The sequence below is a fragment of the Spathaspora passalidarum genome, assembly GCF_000223485.1.
Source record: "Spathaspora passalidarum NRRL Y-27907 unplaced genomic scaffold SPAPAscaffold_3, whole genome shotgun sequence".
NCBI classification, from domain to species: domain Eukaryota; kingdom Fungi; phylum Ascomycota; class Pichiomycetes; order Serinales; family Debaryomycetaceae; genus Spathaspora; species Spathaspora passalidarum.
The window spans coordinates 1,437,223-1,461,542 of record NW_006767427.1 but is presented as its reverse complement, the minus strand read 5'-3'; the positions used below and the strand labels follow the sequence as shown (position 1 = coordinate 1,461,542).

General features: G+C 37.2%; 10 protein-coding genes across 10 annotated transcripts; 5 read left to right on the top strand and 5 right to left on the bottom strand. All coding sequences in view use genetic code 12, as the record gives it.

The window, feature by feature from the left end:
* Nucleotides 1–3: 3 nt before the first annotated feature.
* PNG2 (Png2p) lies at nucleotides 4–3,816 on the bottom strand (the record flags this gene model as incomplete). The annotated part of the gene is made up of 4 exons (XM_007374807.1): nucleotides 4–1,108; nucleotides 1,198–2,537; nucleotides 2,904–3,335; nucleotides 3,510–3,816. The coding sequence occupies 4 exons, from the start codon at nucleotides 3,787–3,789 to the stop codon at nucleotides 1,082–1,084; spliced, it is 2,079 nt and encodes a 692-aa protein (XP_007374869.1).
* SPAPADRAFT_60693 (tRNA splicing endonuclease subunit) lies at nucleotides 8–3,022 on the top strand (the record flags this gene model as incomplete). The annotated part of the gene is made up of 1 exon (XM_007374808.1): nucleotides 8–3,022. The coding sequence occupies one exon, from the start codon at nucleotides 45–47 to the stop codon at nucleotides 846–848; it is 804 nt and encodes a 267-aa protein (XP_007374870.1).
* A 484-nt stretch (nucleotides 3,817–4,300) lies between the features above and the next one.
* On the bottom strand, nucleotides 4,301–7,102 carry VPS35 (retromer subunit; the record flags this gene model as incomplete). The annotated part of the gene is made up of 1 exon (XM_007374806.1): nucleotides 4,301–7,102. The coding sequence occupies one exon, from the start codon at nucleotides 7,100–7,102 to the stop codon at nucleotides 4,301–4,303; it is 2,802 nt and encodes a 933-aa protein (XP_007374868.1).
* A 164-nt stretch (nucleotides 7,103–7,266) lies between these two features.
* Nucleotides 7,267–9,392, bottom strand: SPAPADRAFT_71207 (uncharacterized protein; the record flags this gene model as incomplete). Its single annotated transcript, XM_007374805.1, has 2 exons — nucleotides 7,267–9,134; nucleotides 9,267–9,392. The coding sequence occupies 2 exons, from the start codon at nucleotides 9,390–9,392 to the stop codon at nucleotides 7,623–7,625; spliced, it is 1,638 nt and encodes a 545-aa protein (XP_007374867.1).
* Nucleotides 9,393–13,520: 4,128 nt separating this feature from the next.
* On the bottom strand, nucleotides 13,521–14,536 carry KTI11 (Kti11p; the record flags this gene model as incomplete). The annotated part of the gene is made up of 1 exon (XM_007374804.1): nucleotides 13,521–14,536. One exon carries the CDS (start codon nucleotides 14,346–14,348, stop codon nucleotides 14,127–14,129), a length of 222 nt encoding a protein of 73 aa, XP_007374866.1.
* A 363-nt stretch (nucleotides 14,537–14,899) lies between these two features.
* Nucleotides 14,900–16,536, top strand: RPS8A (40S ribosomal protein eS8; the record flags this gene model as incomplete). The annotated part of the gene is made up of 2 exons (XM_007374803.1): nucleotides 14,900–14,922; nucleotides 15,350–16,536. The coding sequence occupies one exon, from the start codon at nucleotides 15,359–15,361 to the stop codon at nucleotides 15,962–15,964; it is 606 nt and encodes a 201-aa protein (XP_007374865.1).
* A 382-nt stretch (nucleotides 16,537–16,918) lies between these two features.
* SPAPADRAFT_60686 (uncharacterized protein) lies at nucleotides 16,919–19,420 on the top strand (the record flags this gene model as incomplete). Its single annotated transcript, XM_007374801.1, has 1 exon — nucleotides 16,919–19,420. One exon carries the CDS (start codon nucleotides 16,961–16,963, stop codon nucleotides 18,338–18,340), a length of 1,380 nt encoding a protein of 459 aa, XP_007374863.1.
* Nucleotides 18,373–19,113, bottom strand: SPAPADRAFT_137577 (uncharacterized protein; the record flags this gene model as incomplete). The annotated part of the gene is made up of 1 exon (XM_007374802.1): nucleotides 18,373–19,113. The coding sequence occupies one exon, from the start codon at nucleotides 19,111–19,113 to the stop codon at nucleotides 18,373–18,375; it is 741 nt and encodes a 246-aa protein (XP_007374864.1).
* Nucleotides 19,421–19,802: 382 nt separating the features above from the next.
* On the top strand, nucleotides 19,803–21,209 carry SPAPADRAFT_55233 (uncharacterized protein; the record flags this gene model as incomplete). The annotated part of the gene is made up of 2 exons (XM_007374800.1): nucleotides 19,803–20,856; nucleotides 20,935–21,209. The coding sequence occupies 2 exons, from the start codon at nucleotides 19,803–19,805 to the stop codon at nucleotides 21,207–21,209; spliced, it is 1,329 nt and encodes a 442-aa protein (XP_007374862.1).
* A 404-nt stretch (nucleotides 21,210–21,613) lies between these two features.
* Nucleotides 21,614–24,232, top strand: KIC1 (putative serine/threonine protein kinase; the record flags this gene model as incomplete). Its single annotated transcript, XM_007374799.1, has 1 exon — nucleotides 21,614–24,232. The coding sequence occupies one exon, from the start codon at nucleotides 21,614–21,616 to the stop codon at nucleotides 24,230–24,232; it is 2,619 nt and encodes an 872-aa protein (XP_007374861.1).
* Between the last annotated feature and the right edge of the window lie 88 nt (nucleotides 24,233–24,320).

The window sequence follows — 24,320 nt, the reverse complement described above, 5'->3', positions numbered from 1 at the left end:
GTCATCACTATTTCTAAATCAACTTTCCTAACATATCACACCTGATGTCAGAGAATGAGCTAGCTGCAAGTAAACCAATTGTGCTCCCACTAATAGATTCAGCTAATCCCGAAGTTCTAATTTTCAACACTACCGCTATAAGACGATTACGAGATGAGTATGGTATTCTAGGAGTCTTAATAGGAACACTTGCCCAGTATCCCCAGCAAAATGTGTTCCTCTCTGTTCCTTTGAAGTTGATGGTTTGGGAAGTCATATGGCTATTTGAACAAGATGTATGTGTGCTTGTGGACTGGCTCAAATATTGTAATTTAAAGAAAGATGCGATGAATGGAGACTACAAGAATAAGAACTTGATTTCCCTCGATAAGAAAAAGGCCGATACTAAACCTGACTTTTTGATCACCACGAATGACTATGGAGAGGAGGATGATTGGGAATTAATCGACCAATGCAAGGTGACCTTGCAATCTTATATTGATAAATATTTGAGTTCTCCAAACTGCAAAACTACTATTCCACAACTTATATCCAATTATCACAAGTTCAAGCACTTGAAAAATGAGGGATACTTTATAAGTCCTGGTTTAAAGTTTGGAGGAGACTTGGTTATATATCCTGGCGACCCATTGCGCTATCATTCATATTCCATCATCAAGTTTGATTTCGTAGATATTAATGAAATCATTGTGGGTGGCCGGTTGGCAACTGGTGTCAAAAAGAATATGATTATTATGGAGTCCAGTCATGCCAAAGAGCAATCCTCTGTCGGTTTAGACGTTGCTAATGAATTGTTTTCCGATCCTACAATCACTGCTTACTCTATTGAATGGGCAGGCTTCGGTTAAAAAAAAATTCCTTTCACTTTAAAACATATGTACTATACACAAACAGAAATAATAAAATTAGAAATGCGTTTAACTAATCACGACAGCGCATTGCGCTGAAATTGTGCTTAATCCTCTTTTCTTGAACTTTGAAACTATGGTCCACTTTGACTCCCTTGACATAACGATCCAATTTAAACAAGGTCTTACTTATCCATTTTCTCACCCCCAGTTTTGCACGACATCCACGGTGTTTAAATGGCCAATCTGGAATATTTTCTCTGAGACAACGTAAGATGTTTCTAATCAAATGTCTCTGGTGTTCAACTTCTTCCAAAAGCACATTCATAATTTTTTGTTCAACACTAACTTCTTGATCATCTAAGCTCTTGTCGATAAAATTTTCTGTTTCATCTGAAACAATGGTACCATTTGCGGTATCAACTACTCTCTTGTAATTGTGAGCAAACTTTTGAGGACCATAAGTAGCTTGCAACGTAGTTCTCAAACTACCAAATCCATGGTTACCCTTAGAGCTTAATACATATGTCGAGGTACCATTTTGTCCAATTGTGGCATTGAGAACTTTGTGTCCATGGAATGCAACATCAACTGCCTTGGCTTGCACAATCTTAACGTCAAATTCCAACTCAAATGAATTGTCTGGCTGACTTTCACGTTTCTTTTCATTCAATGAAAGAACGAGAGGGTAGAGTTGGGTGACATTAACTGAATGAATAGTATTTGAAGGCAACTTATGTTTATGCCCGTGCTTACTGTCATCATCAACATCATTCACATCAGAAAGTGGAATATCATCGTTTTGAATAAGCACGGACTTTTGAGAAGCACCCGAGTGAACCAAACGCTGAGTATTTCCATAATGCAAATAACTTTGGACATTATCGACTTTAGCCTGAGTGTATGAACTAATGGTAGTATTCAATGATGTACCATTCTTCAAGATGAAGCTCAACTTACTAATCAACTGCGCTTTAAATGTAGAAGAAATAATCTGTTGATAAGAATGGGTGAATGGAATAGATGCAGCAACCACATGAGCCCTGCTGGAATGGTCAATATTTTGCACTTCACCATTGGCATCAACAACATGTTTACTTTGGAATCCCAACAAATTAGCAGTGGTAATCCAATTTGTGTTAACATTAGCTGAATCATCGTGACCAGTTTCACCTAAACCATTACTAATCTCAATCTCCAAAAATTTCTCCTTGTCACTTTCCCACAACAATGGTAACAAACCAGTAACATCTACATCAATAGAAGGTACGTCGAATGCATCGATTGAAACCACCGGTGACCACAAAGCAGGTGATATTCCACCAGTGAAAATAACAGGTTGTGGAGTCTGGACAGCAATCTTCTCACCATTAAAAAAGACATTCACAACACGAATTGGTCCACGACCAATGAATTGATTACCATGGTCTTGGAATTTATCACGGTACTTATCTAAAACATTTGTATACCAAAATTCTTCAGCGGCATTTCCAGAAGTGAAAATGGAGAGAACAAGACGAGTGGTATTCTTAGGTACACTTGGCAAGTTTACACGGAGCTTATCATTAGGAATGTAAAGTACTGGTGGGACTTTGGAGTCTTCATTGACGGTCAATGGGTAGATGGCATCAGCTGGCTTTTTGATAGAGAATAAATGACGTTCTTTTGCGAACTTTCTCCACTTTTTATCTCCGTGGTGTGGTTTATCCTTAAAAGCAAGCATTTCATTTGTAGCATGCATTGCGCGCATACCAGACATTGCGTGCATACCATACATTCCGTGTTTCTTGAATTCTTGGAGCTCATCTCCTTCATGCTTGCCGTGTTTGCCGTGTTTGCCGTGTTTGCCGTGCTTTCCATGCTTATAGTGTCTCTTTTGTTTATCATGCTCATTAACGTTTTTGCCTTCTGTAATTTCTACATGTTTAGGTTTATCTTCATCACTGTCATGGTCGTGGTCATGATCATGGTCATGGTCGTGGTCATGGTCGTGGTCGTGGTCATGGTCATGATCATGGTCATGATCTCCTCTGTGTCTTCTCTTCCATTTTTTACTCTTGTACAAATCAACAGTGAACAAAATCTTGAATTCACCAGTCAATCCAGGAGTTAAAATGTTATCCAATTGGAACATGACATCTGCTTCAGACTTAAATAAGTTCAAGTAGGTGGAGACGTCCTTCTTGAAATCACTTTCAACTTTTCTTCCACCGGGTTCAATAGTAGATGTACGCCATATTTGTACGCCATTAACAAACAAATTAGCAAGTCTATCATATTGTACCCCTTCGACTTCAGTGTGAAGGGTAAGAACAACGCGATCGTAATCAACATCCGGAGGAGTAAACTTTTGAATAGCAGGTGAGCCCCATGAATGCCCAAAAGTATGTTCAATCAACACTGCAGAATGAACTGACGATCCATAGTGTTTTGGAGGGATATTAGGATTGGAAACTTCAATTATATGTTTAGGACCAGAGTATGAGCCTGTGTCAGCAATACTGAATACGTTTTTGTTTGCTTGGCTAATAAATTGATGGGGAAAGATTATCTCGGTTTGTTTTTCATGTAACCACTGATTTACAGCTAGGCCAAAATTAGCACCAGACTTGACCAACCAGCTACCAACAAAGAGCAAAAGCAACACAATCAAAATCTGACCACGCTTTTCCTGTGTAGGTGTGTTTCTAGGTTTGGATGGTTCGCCCTTTTCCAAATCTTGGACAGCAGAAGTATATCCTGATTTTTCATCTTTGTATTCATTTAATAATCCTTCTTTTTCCTCGATATATTGTGGTGGTATATCTTCTTTGTCTTCGCTATAGCGAATTGTGGTTGTTGTGGATGTCTCTGGTTGCGTTTCCGATTCGAGCTCCGCATCGGGTGCTCTGCCATAGTGTAGCATATTCCAGATAGAATAATCTCTAGCACGATGACTCATGATGATAAACACCAACCTTTATTATAAAGAAAAATGCAATATTGAAAAGAAAACAGGTGGGTCTTTTATATAACTTTCAGGGGGGTGGCTGTAAAATAAAAGAGGGATTTTTTTTTGGGCTGCGTTATTTGGAATGATACAAAACAAGGTCGTGTGGAGACCAAGGAACGTTATTATTGATTATTGTGGCGATTGTCGGATTTCGGCCCTAGACTATTTTCGCAAAAGGACAATAAGCGTTTCGCTGTAAGAGAAACGTGGAGAGTAACTAGTAGCTAGAACTTGACGACAAACTATATCCCTCTTTACAAAGATTATTTTCTTATGAGGATTTCTCATTTCTATTATGACAGGATTATTGACAGAAAATTCTAAATAAGCTTTTATGGTTAGTTTTCCTTGTCCTCTTGCTATAAGAGGATAATACGTCAACGTTTGTTTATTTTTTTTTAATAGAAAACACAGCTCTACTTAAACAATAATTCTATTATATACGACCATTATATAAATTTCATACAATAATCCCTTCAAATCTTCCTTCTGTCTCTTGCTGTTCAGAAATGTAGTTTAAGGTGCGTTCAAATACTTTCTGGCTCTGTTTAAACAATACGGCTTCCTTTTCTTCTTCCTCCTCTTCATCATCCTCTTTGGTGTCCTTATCTTCTTGTTCTTCTTCTTCTTCTTCTTCTCCTCCTCCTTCTTGCTCATCATCTTTCAAGTTCTCGATGTTGGTCTTGATTAAATCAATCAATCCATTAATATACCGGGCATCGACATAACCATTACCATAGATATTAAAAATAAGGCAACGTCCAAGAATCTCAATAAAAAGTTTGAGTGAAAGGTATGGATCCATACATGAATCAGCAACTCGAAGTGACTTTTGAAGACATTCTAATACTCGTTTACCATCACGATAGAGCAAAACTTCTTCATCGTCTTCATGAGCAGCTTTCTCTGGATCTGAGTGCTCTTGCTTGTCTTCTGTTTCCTCCTTTTCTTGTTTCCTATCCTTACTGGAGGATTCAATGGTAGCTGTTTTCTCGCCTGGTGGCAACAATGTTTCACTCCACCACCATAAATGAGCACAATAATATACACTACGACATTGATCCTGCTTTTTTAACAACTTCGAACCGTACAATGTTACTTTTGTAATCAAATTCTCATAGTTCTCCTTGGTGAAGAATCGGGTCTTGGTGAGTACATTAGCAATTGCAACCACTGATTGGTATGCCAATGATCCTCCAAGTACATCATGAGGACTCATATGTGTATAGTATTTATATTGATGGGAATTAAGGATAAGATTCTCCTCATACACCACAAAACATTGAGTGAATAATTCGTAACAAATTGACTCCTGACGAAGTTGATCAGCCACGGTAGCCACATTCAAGTAAATGTTAAGAATGACATCTGCTGAGTATTCTTGATGGTGTTGGTATAATTCATCAATTATTACTGATAAATTTTTGAAGTTAGACGTGATCAATAAGTCCAATGAATCATCATTTTGGCCCCGTTTCTTTTGTTCAAGATTTACATATCCAACCAACTTTAGCTTAAAAAGAATTCTTGAAATCAATGTAGGGTAGGTAAATATGAGATTTCCCACTTCTTTGTTCAAATACTTCTTACGAATGTACATCAACTGCGAAATTGTTTTTAACGGATCATCTGGGATTTCCACCAAATGTATAATCTTACAAATCTTCTCCTGAGTTTCGATAAATTCTGGGGTAATTTGTTTTTCCCCGTTATTAATCTTGATGGTTTTCATGACACCCAAATCAGTTGCAGTATTTACTTTCACAGGTTTGTCCTTGATCAAAACCAAAAGGTACTTGAAAATACCATCGATTTCTGGCGTGTTTGAGAGATATTCAGGTTCTCTAATATTTCCTTCGTTTTCAACGGATAATGTCTTGTCTACAATCGCCAAGGAAATCTTTCTTTGGAATTCTTTGTTCAATTTCAAATAAAATTCGTGAAAGAATTCAAGTTTGAACAATGTTTTTATGGAGGTGAAATGACGAATTGGAGTGGATAACAATTGTACCCACATCTCCTCCTGTTCTTGGCTTGTATTCTCTTGATTAGTCAATTCGTTAGTGGCATATTTATAAACCACATCTAAGTTTTCAAAATTATCTGGATCAAATGTAAGTGAAAGGCTAATGAATGATTGTAGAAGCATGGAATGCTCTTCGGCTGGTAATTCTGGTTCTTGCTTATTCAACTTAAGATAAAATGCCCAAAATCTTCCAAACAATTTTTCAACATCGTTGGAAGTATTTGCTTTTCCTTTATCTTCTGATAAATCAACAACATAGTTCTTGTATGAAATAAATCTTTCAATCAAGGTTGCCACTAACTCACTTTTCTTCATTGTTGCATTAAGATTAAGGAATACGTCATTTAATAATTCATCCAAGGTGGCAAAGTGGAAATCATCAGGAAATATCTGGATCAATACATCAATCAAGTAACTTTGGGCCAAATGGTCACGACATTGAATAATTTGCTCGGTGATGGTTGGGAACACCTTGTCGTGATAAAACTGAGTGCTGGAATAATGCTCATCTTCATCACCTTTATAATCATCAATGATTTGGGATAATCTGACCAAATTGGAACCTACAAGAATCTTCAATTCTTTCCGTTCCTGGTATCGTAATTCTCGTTCCAGGGAATGTCCTTGGTGTTGCAATCTTACCCAAAGTTTGTTCATTTCTATGAAATTAGCAATCAAAAACTCTACTGTATCATGAAAATCAGCAGCTGTAGAAAATGGTAATAAGTTCTTGATTCTTTGTGATAAATAATACCGAAGAAACAACCCACGGATAGGATGTTGAACCCCATGACACATCTCGATCATATCCTTCATAAGTTCCTTACTTGGAGCTCCCTTTGTTGACATGTATGTTGTGCCTATAACAATCATCAAGTATAATCGGGGGATAATGTTTCCAGAATACTGAACAATTTCATATAAATCCGCTAAAAATGGAGTCTGGGTTTCTTCGGAAGTTTTAGCTTTCATCAATTTGTTCTGTTTAGAATTGTGACTATTCAACAAGTACGTTGATAAAATCTCTAATGAATCAAATATTAACATGTATATCTCGTAGTATTGTTTAGGAGATAACGAATTGGTCCGTAATTCATTGAGAAAGTTTGAACAGTGTTTTAACGCAGGAAGGAGTTTGTGGTCATTGAGGCTTTGCTTCATGAGGTTTGATTCATGATTGATGCTGGATATACAGCTTTGAAGGATTGCCTTCTGGTCACTTGCAGATAATGCCATCTGGAACTATGTTTCAACTAATTGGATTGGTTATCTAAACTTTGTCTCTTTTCCCTGATTAACCTGTCCTTTTTATATGGTCGCCGCTGTGCGCGCGCACAGTGTAGGGCGGAGATTAAAATGTGGGAGAGACAACGGAAATCCAGGCTAAACTTACATCCTTGCTGCAATAGACAATTTTTGATATATTAGTCAATAATAAAACCAAAAAGTTTATAAACTCTATATAAAATCAACAATTGTAAACAAATTCAACATGAATTGAAAAGAAGCACCGAGTGCTTGGGTGTTTTTTAAATAAGTAAAACAAATGACAACATCAAAAAAAGGCGTAATATAAAAATTAACCAGTAAATAAAACGACCAAAACTTATTGTTTTTTTTTGTTTAGTTATTTGGTGGTAAAAAAAATTTGGCAACCAAACTAATCACCAGCTAAATTACATTAAGAGGGTAGATATTAATACAACATGGTAAGTAAAAGTCAATCAATTGTCCATATAACACCAACACATCCATACTAATCAAGCAACGAAGAAACAGACATCTTGATTTTCGCTCTAGGGGCAGAAAGTGTTTCTTCATCTTGATCCATTTGAGTATCTTTGTCAGTCAGGTCTTGCTGCTTAATTTCGTCTCTAGGGAGCATCTCTTCTTCATCTTCCTTTACAGTTTCATTAATTGATGTGTTGCTATTGGAACGGTCTTCGGACCTGACATTTGAAGAAATCAGTGATCTTGTGAGTGGAGCCATTGATGGAGAATTGAACAAGGAATTCTGTGACAAGTTTCTCTTGTGGTTTGTAGAGTCCTTGTTTAACGGGTTAGGGAAGAAATCAGGGGCAATTGAACTTGATCTTCTGGAGGAGCTGCAAGTGGAATTATTCAACAATTCAAAATGTGAAATGGAATTATTTCGTGAAGCATTATTACTTAGTAATAATGGTGACCCGTAATATGATGGTGAAACATTTCCATTCGGATTAGTAGTGTAGGAACTTAACAAGTTCGGATGGGATGAATTAGGGTAGACGGTTCCTGATGGTGTTGGGAGGGGTAAAAGTGGATTTGCTAATGAATGTCTTCTATTGAATTGATCTTCAATTAATCTACGCTTGTTACTTTGATTTATGGGAGGTAATGTGGTTGAATTCATATCAAAACTGGCAGATCTCAATCCTGGTCCTTGAATATGTGGTGGTGGTGACGTTCTTGAGCCATTCTTATCTAAAGATGGTTTACCAAACATTGATGTATTGAAGGAAATTTGTGGAAGTTGTGTATGTCTATTTGAATCGGCAGAAGTTGATCCTGAAGTATTGGTGGTGGTGGTGGTAATAGTAGTTGCTGCTGTAACAGCTGACAACGTTGCTTCTGACGAAGAAGGACTAACACCAGTGGTGGAACCAGCAGAAGTTGGTGCAGTGCTGTTAGCAGTGCTTGTAGACGTGGTTGAAGAAGTAACTGGTGCAGTTGGAGGTGGTGGCAACATAGCAGCTCCGGGCTTAACTTCAGAATACCCATTTGGTGCTGCACTTATAGAATTATTCCTCTTTGCACTAGGGTCATTAGAAACATTGTCATTAGAAGAGACTGTGGCCAAACTGGCTCTTCTTCTACGGTTTGCACCTCCATTCCACCAATTCTTGATGGCATTATCAGATCTTCCATTCAAATGACGGGAAATTTCTGCCCATTTCTTACCATACTTGGCAACTAAGCTTTCAATCAATTCTCCTTCTTCTACAGTTATAGGAGATCTATTCAATGAAGGTTTCAAATTTTGATGATAACGTTCACGACATTGTTTAGGAGTACGAGTTAATAAATTGTTGGAAATCCTAACCCAATTTGTTGGACCAAATATAGTAATTAGTTCCAATAATTTCTTATCTTCCATAGGTGACCAAGGTCCTCTTCGAGATGGCACTGTTCCTGAAACATTACCGTTGGAAGAAACTATTCCATTCATGTGTAACTGAACTTGAGCATGATGTGGGTGTGGGTGTGGTTGCTGTTGTTGCTGCTGATACTGAGGATGCATGCCAGGGTTTGCCGTCATTATTGGTTTTCCTGGTATTCCAGCAGGCATCACTTGCATTTGTCTCTGTATTCCTAAAGGAGGCAACGTATGTATTTGAGAAGGATGAGGGTAATGATGTACGTCAGGTTGCTGTTGTTGGAATTGAGGAGGACCTGTCACAGAGATCGGTGGAGCTCCCTGTGGTTGGGGTTGTTGATGTACCTCCGGACCTCCAGGGTAATGGTACTGTTCTGGCTTCTTAAACATGGTTACTGATCTTGACAACTTTGAGTAGTATTACGTGTGTTTGGATTATCCAAAAGGGAGTAAAAGAAAGAGTTATCCAGCTCTTTAAATTTTTGCAAAAGGATAGACCAGCCAACTATGCTTGGTAAAATTTCTATAAAGTGGTGTCGTGGTTATGTAAACTTGGGCGGGCAACTGTCTTTGAGGAGGGGGGTGTTGCAAAAGTTAGTGTTGCTTAGTCCGTGCAGTGGCTATCGGATTCGGAAAGTTGGATGTATGCCCTGTCTGTGATGGAGTCTAGGGGATGAATAGTGTGTTTTGGTCGATGGAAAACTGTGTGTATTTTAAATATGAATGCCTTTTTTTATTTTCTCAAACTTAACTCAGTTTCAACTCAAGAAAAAAAAAAGATTGTGCACAACGGGTTTTCTTTTTGGTGTTGTTTTCAAGCGCCTAGATTTAATTAGGATTATTTTTTGGGGTAGACAGCAGTTTTTTGTTGTTGCTAAACGGAAGTTCAGTGACGGTACTAGATAAATATATGAATAGTATGCACGTTGAGTATATGGAAAGAAACAGCCTAAGATTTATCACAGTTGTCGAGTGAAGCAGGGGAGGAACTTCGGTATGTATGCGTTGGTTTTGAAAAAGAAAGTAAAGTTTTTTGATAGTTTTTCGTTGGAACGGGATTCTGAGGGGATTTATCCGTTTGGGTTTTATTATTTGTGGTAATTCTTCTTTATGTTTGTTGTGTGTGTGTGTGGGTGTGTGTTGAAACTCTTTTTTTTTTTTTTGCGAGAAGTGCATATAGGAAATTTAATTAAAAGAAAAAAAAACTAAATGCCAAAATAAATAAAAAAATCATATAATATATTAAAAAATAATTACAAAAAAGCTAAAAGAAACAAAGAATAAACTGTAATAAAATACAACCTTAGTTTACTCATGTCGGCAATATTTTCCGGCAACTTTTCTGTTATGTGGCAGGTTCAATTGAGTTTGTTGCAGAGAAAACTTATTTAATTAAAATTGTTCGAAAAGGCGGAGGGTAGCGGGATTGGCATTGGCAGTGGCGGTGGTATTAGGGGGAGCGGCTTGGCTGAGGAATAACACATGATTCCAAGGGGAACAAAAAGATAATAAAAAAACCGATCTCGCTCTAGATTAAGATTCGTAACCGACAATCAACTAGTTACGAACCACGGCACAATGCCAAAACAAATCATTGCAAGCCCCTTGGTGTCCGCCGTGGTACCCAGCTTAACAAAGCCATCCCTGTTTCGTTAAAGGGTTGTTCTTGTAACATATGTAATTGTTAGGGGAGGTTATCGGGGATGGAAGTTGGCGGATTCGTTCTTCCTGGGCATTCGAACGAATTTATTATTTAACCCACACATCATTTGTTGGCTTATTTATTTTTTTGTGTTGCGGTTAATTAAACTTTCCTTTAAGCAAGCATGCATAAATCTTACGGTTGTAGCCAAGCACTGACACAGTTTTTAATGCATCCAACATGATACAATGTAATTTTTAGCCTAGTCGGCCCAAGCGGATCTTATTCCGTTGTGGGTTCTCTCGTGTTCTTTCCTTGAAAAGATATTATGGTTCATGCTTGATCATTTGACAGCAACAATAAAAACGGAAATGCAACTATTAAGTACACATCTGGTATTGTGTAATTGTGTAACCCTGTTTTCCCCAGCCTATATTAAAATTTGTGTCATTTTCTATTTTTGGCAGGGGTGGGTATCTTATTTCTAGGATTCTTTTTCTATGACAATCATCAGATGTATAGATGTAGTTGCCCTTTAGCTTTTTATTTTGTTGTTGCATGGGACATATATGTGTCTTGTGGATGTTTGCACAGAATAAATTTGGATGTGTACTAGTAATTTTTGCGTTAATTTAATATTTGCTTTAATGCAGATCACAAAATAAACAATGGAAACGACCCAAGGGAGAAAGTAATAGAACGCACGTTTACTAATAATGAGATTTAAACGTCTTCATGCAGGTAAAAACAATCTTTTCTATTTGCTGTTGCGGGTTTGTGTTTCAAGGTTGCACATTTTCTCGGTTTTTTATGTGTCAAAGATATGTTGATTACAACAATCAGCTCTATTTCTACAATAAGAAATCTGGCGTCATATTTAACCCCCTGACTAAACTCTCCTGCAAGTACCAGCCCTAATGGCAAAGTCGGTGTTTCTGTTTTATTTTTAGGTGACTTGAAGGTTATAAAATTATCATCCCCATAAGCTAACAAAACCAAAAAAAAAAATAAGCTTTCTTGAACCAGCTAATTTAGAAGGAAGGTGCACCATCGCCACTCAGATCTCGCGACATAAATATCCATAGGATACGGCTCTGTTTGACATTTTGTGTTCCCGGGAATAGTTCTTTCCACGGATGTTTTAGCTAGCCGAATTATGGTTTTCCGCAAGCCATTTTCTTGGTAGAGTTAAATTGGTCTGGGTTCGTTCCGTTGTGTTTCTTATTTTTTATCATTCTACGGACGGTAGTTCGGTTTTATTTTATTTTTGTTTTATTTTTATTCTAGCTCTCCTAATTCCGCGAATTTAAAAAGTACCCCTCCATCTTTCGTTGCATAGTTACACAATTAACCCTGTGCAGTTTTTTAATGCATATTCTAAGCGGCTCGTTCAAAATTCCTGTGATCCTGTACCTTTTTTTATTGTAATTCGATGGATTGATTTTATGTCAACTTTACCCGAGTTCAAATCGTTCAAATGCCGTGGGCAGGCATTTCTAGTCCTGAGTAGCTACGTGTGGGTGGCATTAAAACTAAATAATAAGATCTTATAAAATTAGTGCATTCATTGTTCAATTATTGGGGGCGGGGTAGTTGTCTTTCGAACAATCAAATGAATATTATTAAAAAAGTGGGGCAGGTGTATCCTTTTGCATTGTTTTAGTTCTATTGTGGGGACATGTACCTCCGAAAAAAAAAAACGTTTATTACATAATGCATGTCGGTTGAATGCAGGATTCATGGAGTTTGTTTTTTTTTTTTGCAACCAATAGTAATATTTGTTAAATAACGTTATATTTACTCTTCCAGTCCAGAGACTTTGTGATAATATAGATACCTGTCAGAAGTCACTAATGGAATGTAGCTCATTGTTTGGTTTTTGCGCTCTACTTTTGTTCCCGTATTTCGGCCCATATAAGTTTTTAATTTCGTTCATGCTTACTTAAGTAAATTTGATAATTCTCACATAAAAATTGATCATAATCGACCTGAAAGTGGTAACTGTTTAAGTCTGGGATGTTGTTTCATAGTAGTATTTACAAATTTACTTTTTAAAAATATTTTGCGATATTTCTTCACAAATGTTTAAAACAGAACAACTTTTAGCACACCGAAAATTGCAACTCCTATAAACGGGAAGAATCTGACATTTCTCTGTTATTCACCATATTACCTTTACAATGATCATATTTTTTAATAGTTTCAAACTTGTTCTTTAAAGAGAAAAATTGGATTAACATGTGATGCAGGAATATCGACCATCAACGAACTCAGTCGCCCAATCTATTACAATCAACTATCTAATACATATATAATTGTGATTGGGAATTACAAAAAGAAATATGCATCCAGTTCCACATACTTTCGACTTGATCTGGGAAGTCTATGCTAATCAAAAGATCGTAGTAGTTCAAAAAGTGTATATTCAAAAACTTTAGCTCAAAATAAATAACGGTTTCTTCCACATCAGAAACCCCCTTGCAGTACCGGAGAACAAGAGTAGCATAATTTCAATCTATACTGCTGCACTATTTAACAGAGCTCCTACATTATTATTTTCCCGAGACAACTCTGCTTTGGATAAAGGGTGTTTTACTTCACTTTAGTTCTGTGTAATATTTTATCATAGCATATGTTTCTGTAATTACGAAAGTGACACTAAACCATAAGACATATTAACTTATTTTCTAAAATTCCTAAACCAAGTATCTTATCAAATTCAATTTACAGCTATACTTGATAATTGTCAAACTTTATAGCATTTCGAATTTTTGATTTTGCCAATCTGTTGAAACTGTCAGAATTAAGCCCTCATAAATTGGCAACTTGTCCGAGTGGTTAAGGAGAAAGATTAGAAATCTTTTGGGCTTTGCCCGCGCAGGTTCGAGTCCTGCAGTTGTCGTTATTTTTAATTTTTTTGCATCAGCTAGAATCTACATTGTGTTAGATGGTATTCCTTCTAGTATTTTCAGTCTAAAAGTATAATGTTCAGATGGCGGGGAATTTTTTGTATGGTTCATTTTTTCTGGCTGTCAAATTTGCGGCTACAATTCACAACGTCTCGCTTATCAATCTATATCGAACTAAAAATTCTAAAAGATCAATTAAAGAACCTATATATAATATAATAGATATATAACAAAAGTGTTATTAATTAGCTCATTTTACCTGATGCGAGCTCCCATTTTTAAATTTTCCATTTTAATTTTGCAGAAATGCTGTCTGCCAAATCCCCAATATACCAATCGACTTTATAGGGGGGATGGCCTGGCTTAGCCTGGCCTGGATCTTTACAAGAAGATAGGATCGTATTATTCTTTGTACATCACATTTATGAATAATTGGCAGTTTGTCTTCGTTATTTCCTGGTGAATACTTTAATGACGAATGTACGTTGGTGACAATTCTGAAACACCTGTGCAATTTTTCACACTAATCTAACTCTGTTCGTTGAATTAATGTTTTGCAATGAAATGATTTACCTATTTTAGTTGTTCTCTGAATTCTTCCAAGTCTTCAGGCTCGAATATAACTCGAACCATAAGTGAACAAGAAGGACACACGGCAATGTCTTCTCCGTCTTCTAAATCGTCCAATGCAACAGCAAATCTATCACCACAAGGACATGGATATTGGAACAATTGTGTTACTGGATCAAATGTGAAATCCTCTATTTCTATTTCGTCGTAGATTGTTTCTGACATGGTTATTAATTATTAGGTGAATGTGATGTGATTAACAAGTATGACAGTTGAAACGAACTTAAAAAAAAAAAATAGCCGATGAACGGAACTGAAATGAAATGAAATTAAATGCTATTAGTTATTAATGCGTGTATATAGACGCTGTATGTAAGGACTCTCTAGACGAAGTTGATCTGAAGTACTCTGTAACAAACTTCACAATATAAAAGAAATCTAAGATGGCAAGGAAAAAGAAATTAAAGAAAATCACATGATATTAGGTCTACAACCCTAATTCCAATGATTGCACCTGACAAAAGAATATATAAGTATGCAGGAGAAAACTGCACCTAGAAATTTTCCCATAGTAAATTTTTCTTAGCGCGCACACTAACAATTTTAACTATGGGCGCTACAGAGAAAATTTCAGAGCGCACCCAAAAACTCGCACTAACAATCGCAGTTGCACGCATTTTCGCTACACAAAAAAAATTTCACTTACCATCAATCTCGTTTTGGGTCTGAATAAAAAAATTTTCTTTTTTCTAAAGTACTTTTTCATTCTTTTAACTAGTTAACAGTGATATTCTTAAGTGTATGTGTGATACCATATAAGCATCAAAGGTCATTAGGGTCAATAATATTCATCAGTGATACAAGAGCAAAGAGTTTGTAAATGATTTTGTTAAGGAATTCAGATGAGAGACAATCGAGAGATGTATGAAATCGTTCAATGAATCAGTTTCCTAAAATACTCGAATGAAAAAAAACTTTGTATATATCTTGAAAGCAATATGGCAATGAATAAGAATCAAATTTTATAACCACCTTACTACTGTGGAAGCCTACCTACTTACTGAAAAATCTTCATTCAACCCACTATTCAAATTCAACTACTATTCTCAAAGTGCTGATAGTTTATATCAGTAACATAATTACCTCCATACTCTCTGAATTCATCAGAACAGTTTATTGCCCAACCTAATATCAAACCAAACATTTATACTAACATTTTATTATAGTAAGGAAAAATGGGTATTTCTAGAGATTCACGTCACAAGAGATCTGCTACTGGTGCCAAGAGAGCCCAATTCAGAAAAAAGAGAAAGTTTGAATTAGGTAGACAACCAGCCAACACCAAGATTGGTCCAAAGAGAATCCACTCTGTCAGAACCAGAGGTGGTAACCAAAAGTTCAGAGCTTTAAGAATTGAAACCGGTAACTTCTCCTGGGCTTCTGAAGGTGTTTCCAGAAAGACCAGAATTGCCGGTGTCGTTTACCATCCATCTAACAACGAATTGGTTAGAACTAACACTTTAACCAAGTCTGCTGTTGTTCAAATTGATGCCACTCCATTCAGACAATGGTACGAAAACCACTACGGTGCTACCTTAGGTAAGAAGAAGAACCAACCAGCTGAAACTGAAGAAGTCAAGAGATCCAGAAAGGTTGAAAGAAAGTTGGCTGCTAGATCCGGTTCTGCTGCCATTGAATCAGCTGTTGACTCTCAATTCGGTGCTGGTAGATTATACGCTGTTATCTCTTCTAGACCAGGTCAATCTGGTAGATGTGATGGTTACATCTTGGAAGGTGAAGAATTAGCTTTCTACTTAAGAAGATTAACTGCTAAGAAATAAATGATTCTATAAATAACATATTTATTACTTACAGCATCTTTTTAAATCTTAACCATACAACAAAAACCAATATACAAATTCGGATTATAGTAACCTAACTATTTGTATTTTAATAATGTATAGTTTAATGTAAAACATCGATAAAATATTTACAGAGCTTGATTACTCAGGCTTTGTCTTTTGCGTTTCCATGTTTTTCTGAAGAGTATACATTTTCAGAGTCTACAATTTTTCTACAGCAAAATTTATTCATGTTCAGTTTGTTTATTTATTTGGAGTCTATAGACACTATTAACTAGCTATGGATTACAAGTTAGTATTTCAATACATTAAAATTTCACAATTATGAAAAAGTAAAAGTCAGCTAGAGGCATGTCGTTGTCCTTCAAAGCACCCAAAAGGCACTCAGTACAGGTCTGTGTAAACATTTGATTCATCATTTTGAACTTTCATAACAACTTCGTTCGACGAAGCAATTCTTTTGAATAAAACATACCAGTCGATTCCAATAACTGATTAACCAAGTGCAAGCTTCATTTAAGAAGTTGCAACTTGTGCACTTTAGAAAGTGTAGTAAAAAGAAAGTGAAGCTCTGTTGAGGAAGAAGAAAAAAAAGTAGCTCTTCTAAAGCTTCGAAAAAAAAACTCTGCCAAAATGTCCGGGTAAGTTTATTAGCTGCTTTCACTAGGGTTGATTTGCCTGCTTTGGATATCAAAAAAGATTAAAAAAAGTCCTTTGCTATCCATGCAGCTTTAGAAAGTCAGACATCTATTGTTATATAGTTCAAATCAAATCAATCTACTTTGAAGCTGCTCAAAGTGATATAGGTCAATTTACGCCCCTCTCCCCGGAATACCTTGATATATTGTTGCGTTGATCACGTGCGCACACCCGTAACTGGCTTGTTTTCTTTTCTTCTGCTTTCTGTTTTACTAAGGCCTGCTTCAAGTTGCTGTCTAGATATTACCAATCAAGCAAGAGGGGTCTTGTACAGCCATGGCTACTAGAAATATAGATGATGCAAATAATGCAAACACCAACACATATGGATCACGATATGTTTCCAAATACTCCGATTATCTAGGTGCTTCATCTAAGCAAGCGCTTGTTCTGTCATCATTAAAGAAATTACCTGACAATTCCATGTCCAGTATAGACTTCCACACCAGTATACCGACAGGTTCATTTGTTGAAGAAGCACATGAACGGGATATCTACCGACCAACAATTTCCACTACGAACGATTCATCCACTGATGTGAATGTGACGCCATTGAAAGAAGCTCAGTTTAAGATTCTTCAAACTAAACTTTCGATGAAGGCTAAATTGGCCGAGAATGAAGCATTGGATAAGGAGATTAGAAACTTGGACCAGCCTATATATTATAAACCTCCTCCTGCCAATTACGAGGACAGTTACTACGGAATAAAACTGTTACTTCCGCCCAATATTAAACTTGGAAATAAGCAAAATAAAGAAAACAAGATTCCTATTATTGTCAGTAAGCCAGACGAAGCATACGATACAAGCGATTTGCTTAAAAGTATCAGAGATCAACAACAGGAAAATGATGATATTGATGATGATTTCCATGCCGATAACCCCGCTGGTGATTGGGCCAGCCCAGTAGTAAAAGAAGCATTGGCGAGACAAGTTGATTTAGAAGGGTGTGTTGTTAGAATATTCAAGAATGTTATATTCCTAGTGGCGTTTCTTTTGATCAAGTCCTTGGCTAAGAAGTTGATGTACTTGTATGACTTACGAGTCAAGTCCCAGCCATATTATGTATACTGGAACAACAAGTATGAAAGTTTGTCAGATAATATTTACTTGATAGTAGCAAGTAAGATTCTAGTTGGTATATTTGTGCTCAATATTATCATCCCTTTAATTAGAATTATCAAGGGACAGGATCAATGCTATGATTTACCATTGAGCGAAAAGCAAAGGCAATTGATCGGGTTAAAAGTACGTGACAGACCCAGTGATCAAAGAGGTAAATGGGAAGGCATAGATGAAGTTGACGAGTCTGCGGAGTTAACTTTAAAACAAAGAAGGTATAATTTGATTCACAAGGTTCCATATAAGAAGGTTCCCAAGTATAGAAAGTTGAATGATTATTCCATTTACAAAGCGAAGCCCGTTGAAGTAAGTAAACTGGATGAGGCTAGCATACAGGGCCCATCGATTTACCCCTCGAGAACTCTTAGCAATGCTACTCAGTTGACCAATACTAAGCCTACTGGGTTACATTTTTTGGCTGATATCCCCAAGCCAATTGCCAAATCCAAGTATTCTCAAGAAAAGATTGTAAAAGAAAAGGCTAAATTTGCAAAGAATTTCAATATTGACTTTAATATAGCTGATGACGAGTAATAAATAGTTTTTAATATATACATTTATAGAAGTTATAAATCTTTCAATTGGTTCAAGCTTTCAATCAAGTCATCAATCTCGGGGAAATCTTGTTTAAAAAAGCTTGCCTTGTCTTGAATTGACTTCGGGTTTGGATTATCGACAGTATTTTCGTCAGTCATGTAAAACATCAAGAATTCAATGATTTTAAAGTTTAACTTCTGCTGATTCGATTCTTTTGAATCGGAGTTCATTTGAGTAGGATCAAAAGAAGATAACTTGAATCTTCTAATCAAGATTGAACAGCCTTTATTTTCTTCAAAAACGCGATAGTTTGTGAAATCCTTCAACAAGATATGAATCATGGTGGTGATTACTGATATGGTCAACTCTATACTGATACTCTCGCTTGCTTGTAACAAATCTAGAATAGTCTTCATGTTTCGAGATCTGTGAAAAAGTTTTCGTGAGTTTGGATGGATCAAGACTAATCCTTGAAGGAGGTTATTGCATTGGAGCAAATTATCTTCTCCGATTGAAGGTAACTTGTATGCATTCACGAGATGTTCACATATATTGTACTGGAAACTGTCCTGCAAAGCAACAAACTTTTGAAGCTCGGTAGGTGTGTGCTGCAAATTATGCTGGTGATGAGATGTTCTATTGTTGTAGTATGTGGTGATGTAGGGTAATAGATTGTGTAATAGTTGTTGCAAAGACGCTAGTCCGACAGATATATCTTTTACATTTTGTGAATCAAGCAAATCAATGATGTCACATATTCTCAGTTCCATGTCTGAAACCCTAGTTGCCATTGTAGCTAGCTAATATATATATGTATGTATGTATCTTACTCTGTAGGGCAACGGTTGTCTACTGAGCGGGTGAATTTTTGATATGTTACTTATTTCGCCTGATTAGGAAATAGTGAGGCGTGTCGCACAGTGACAGCAAATCTAGATTCACACTATCGTAAATGGAACTAAACTGATACAAGGTTTGCAATAACTATTGGAAACCATAGTGGCAATGTAGAAACATGTAGATTTACCTGATAAACCACGATGTAGCCAGATGTGTATAGTATTGAAATAGGGGCTGATAAGGGATTAAATCGCCCCCCCCCCCCTCGACAATATCGTGGGTACGACCACAAACCTGGTACGCCCAACCAAAAAAAAAATAAAAGAAACGGGCTTAATTTAGGCTGATAGGGCTGACTTGGTATTAACTTTTCTCTTTACCTATAAATAGCAAACTACCACACTACCTTTTTTTAAGCAGTCGTACTGGATTGAACAAGTGTCGTTTTTTTTAGTATTCTTGACATAAGTGCAGCTTTTCATTGTGTTTTCCCTAGTTACTTCCATTTTACAGGGTAATCAAACTTATGGCATAGGATTCTATTGGCGACATTTCACTGACAACTACATTCGCACTACGCCACCTTCAACTGGTTGAATCTTACAGCATACTCCTCATAATGATTCAATCTTCAGCATCTTCAATCTTACTAGGATGCTCGGTGGCTGTAATATCTTCAGCTATACAATCGTTGGGAATAACATTGCAAAGAAAATCACATTTACTATACACCCATGAACAACGACATACCCATTTAAATCACCAACAGATGAAATATAGAAGAAACATGTGGCTATTTGGGTTCTTATTATTCATCATAGCCAATGTATTGGGTTCATTGATACAAATAACCACCCTACCCTTGATTATATTGTCCCCCTTACAGAGTATTGGATTGATATTTAATTCCATATTAAGTTGTTTGATGTTACCAGGAGAAAACTTTACAACCAAGCTCTGGACTGGGACATTTATCATAGCTATAGGAGCATTCCTTATAGCATATAATGGTAACGTACCTCCTTTACCACCGCCGGTCCCTCCGCCAAGTGCAGATGAACGATTCCAAAATATTCTCCATAAATTGTTAGCACCTTCATTTATGTATTGGTTTATCTTCACATTTGTCATGATGGGCATACTATTATTGGTGAATCGACTTTACCTAAACTCCAAAATAGCTCGAAACAAAGCAACTAAAGTTAAGGGAAATTTGGTCATCCGATGCAACAAATTTCAGTTCATCAAGGGTATCAACTATGGAATCATTAGTGGAACTCTTACTGCGCATACTTTTTTATTTGCAAAGTCAATTATCGACGTTATAGTGGAAATCATCCTCAGTGACCGGTCTCGGTTATTGCCCGTGAGTAATTCATTACCGGTGTTGTTATTAGTCACCATGCTTATTATCATTGGACTTCAATTAACTGCATTCAACTTGGGGTTGGCCCAGATTTCAACGGCGATCTTGTACCCGCTTTGCTTTTTGGTGTATAATTTGATCAATTTGATCAATGATTTGGTTTTCAATTCTTTATTAGTGAGTCATCGGATGACGGTGTCGCAATTTTGGTGGATTTTATTTGGGTTATTTGCAGTTTTATGTGGGGTGGTTACATTAAGTTGGGATAGTGCGTTTGGACACCACGAGGAGCACGTTGAAGAAATGGGTGAACATATGGAGGATGATTTGGTTTGTTTGAAGTTCCCCTGTACTACCAGGGTTGATCATGTTGATGAAGTTACAGGATTATTGACGGAATCTTTGTCGGACAATGCCATGCACGTGAAGAAGTGTTATTCCAGTATTGGCTCCGATAGTACTGCAACTGGTGAAACATTGTTCCATGTGGGGTCATCACAGTCTAACGAAGAACATATGCATTCACATATTCTGGAGCAAGAGGAAGACGAGTCTATAGCCATCACCCGAAATTCCACTGTTTCGTTGGAACGAAGCACGCGAATCTTGAGTTTTGAACAGAATGAACTTCGAAAATCAATGGGATATAGAGATATATAGCTTTGCATCAAATGTACAAATGTATTATGCATATATATATGTATATATACACATATATACACATATATATACACACATATATACATATATTAAACTCTGACGAACTACGTTATGCGTCAAAATCAGAGTACGACACTACCAAATGTCGTGTCCTGCATACAACCCAGTCCCACTCCAATGTACAAAAAAGTAAAAATAAAACACCATTAAATTTATCAAAGGACACCAATTGTGATCTCATTCAAACACAGGTCTCTTTCATTCAGACAACCATCCTCTATCACCATCATACTAGAACCATCAACAAGATAGCCCATCGAAAGATTTCTGTATAGTGGTAGCTTTTTTTTTTCCAGTTTGATTTCTCCATATTATTTTCCCCCATAGACAACCATTAAGTTTCCATGACAATGAGTGCGTCTTCACTATATAAACGAACAGAAGTCATTGGTCGAGGAAAGTTCGGGATTGTGTACAAGGGCTATAACAAGCAGACCAAGCAAGTAGTTGCAATCAAGGTGCTTAACTTGGATACTGAAGAGGACGAAGTTATTGACGTTCAGCAAGAAATTCAGTTTTTGACCGAATTGAAAAATGTCCCTAACGTTACCCATTACTATGGCTCAATACTTAACGACACCAAACTTTGGATCATCATGGACTATTGTGCTGGTGGATCGTTGCGTACTTTGCTCAAGGCTGGTGTTTTGGAAGAACGATACATTGGGGTGATCGTTCGAGAATTGTTGATTGCATTGAGCGGTGTTCATAAAATGTCAGTTATTCATCGAGATCTTAAAGCAGCAAATGTCTTGATCACTAAGGAAGGGAATGTCCAGTTGTGTGATTTCGGGGTGGCCGCGAAAATGACATCTAATGCATTGAAGAGAACAACCATGGCCGGAACCCCATACTGGATGGCTCCTGAAGTTATAAGAACTGGCGAAACATACAATAGCAAAGCTGATATTTGGTCATTGGGGATCACAATTTACGAAATTGCTACTGGGAATCCCCCCTATTGTGACAAGGATGCCCTGTGGGCAATGCAATTGATCTCCAAGCTGAAACCACCAAGGTTGGAAGGTAGAGAATTCTCGCCCGCTTTGAAAGAGTGCATCGCGCTATGTTTGGATGAGAATCCAGAGGAAAGACCCTCGGCTGATGATTTATTCAAATGTAAATTGGTCAAAATATACAAGAATCACCCCAAGCTGATACTACGAGAGGTTATTTCAAGATATTTATTATGGAGAGATCGGAATTCCTCGCGCAATTCGGTATTTATTAATTTGGAAGATGAACAAACAACCGAAGCGCCGGCTACCGACGATGCTCAATCTGAGGTGGATGTAGGAAATGGCCATAATCATCAAATTCAAGTCAAGTGGGATTTTGATTCATTGAGTAGCCGAGAATACATCATTGAAAACGATATAGACATCGACCATGTGCAAGACAACTATATGAACTATGATACTCAAGGTGATTATCAAACTTTACCAACATTAAAGGCTGGTACTACTGTTGGTAGAAACCAAAGCATAATTGGATTAAGTAATATGCAAAATTCTTCAGCAACATTGAACACCAATGGTAAAACTATAACAACTTCAGATATTCCCAAATCGTTACAAATGTTATTTGAAGATCTACCCGATCAATCTGAAAACTCGCCAGTTTTGCCTGCTCCTTCTATGCCATCTACGGAAAGAATGGAATCGCCTACTATTGAAATCCCCGATATGGAAAACTTGGTCAAATTCCCTCCTTCTTCAGCATCCACGGTATCCAGTGCTACTTCGTCTCATCCTCCATTAAATAAACCACCATCATTATACCATTCACAATCTGCTTCTTCCGGGTTGGAATCGAGATTCACAAATCCAAACACATCGCCAATAGAAACCAGACCAAGAAAGAAAACCATTTCCAATACTATGGTCAGTACTGCCGGTGTTCAACAACTAAATCAAGCTGCTCCACATACACCACCATATACTGCACCAAACAATTTACGTACGCCATCGCCTAAACCACCATCCGCTGCAGGACTTGTCAGTTCAACCTCAATATCTTCCAAATCCAATTCTCCATCCAAGATGAAGGCATTGCAAGCCCCATCCAATCCACTTTTACAGCCAATAAATTTCAAACTTTCTAGCGAAAGTGCTGCCAAGCTTGAAAGTATAAATCCCCAACTGCATCCACCAACACAGCAACCACCTCAATTGGTCAACCAACATTCTATGCCGGCACTCCCAGTTTCTGCAACTGCTGCGTCTCAAACCAAGCCTAAGCGAAACAGACCTGGATTCCACATTCAAATGCCAACTCCTTCCAACACCATCCAAAGCTTGGCTGCGTTAACTAACGAACCAGATAATGAAAATGTCAACCAGTTTGGAATAAACCCTGCCCAGGCTGCAACTATGCCTGTTTCCATGACACCAGTCACCGAAAAGGAAATTCCTAACTTAACGCCACTTAGTTCCGATGATGGTGAAGACGGCAACAAGTCGCAACAACAGCAACAGCAACAGCAGCAGCAACAACAACAACAACAACAACAACAACAACAACAATCTACTCAGAGAACTGCTGAAGCGGCCACCATTCAAAGGCATAGTCTGGTTCATGAAAAGACTGGACATCCAACTACGACAACTCCAGTAGCAGTTCCTGTAGCTTCATCTGCAAGTGTGGTCGCCAACCCATCAGGACCAAACGTGTTCCTTCCTCGAGGAAACTCGTTTAGTGGAACTATCCCTACTCCAACAACGACGACTGCTGCTGCATCAACAAATTCAGCAAGTGTTAGTACCCCATCTGCTACTGCTGCTGCTACCACCACTACTGTCACTACTACCGCTACTACTACTACACCCAAATTCCCAGTTATTCCTTCAATTAATGGAGACTTTTTCATAGATTCCACCAGTAAACAGCGTTTGGTTAGCGAATTAGAGTCGATGATTAAACTCTTTAATCAAGGTTTAGAAGCACTTGAAGAGAATCTTTAAGTTTTATATAATGGTAAATATGTATATATGAAAATGTGCATTAAAATGCGAGTGCAAAAGAAAAACCCAACACGCTTAAAAAATTGTA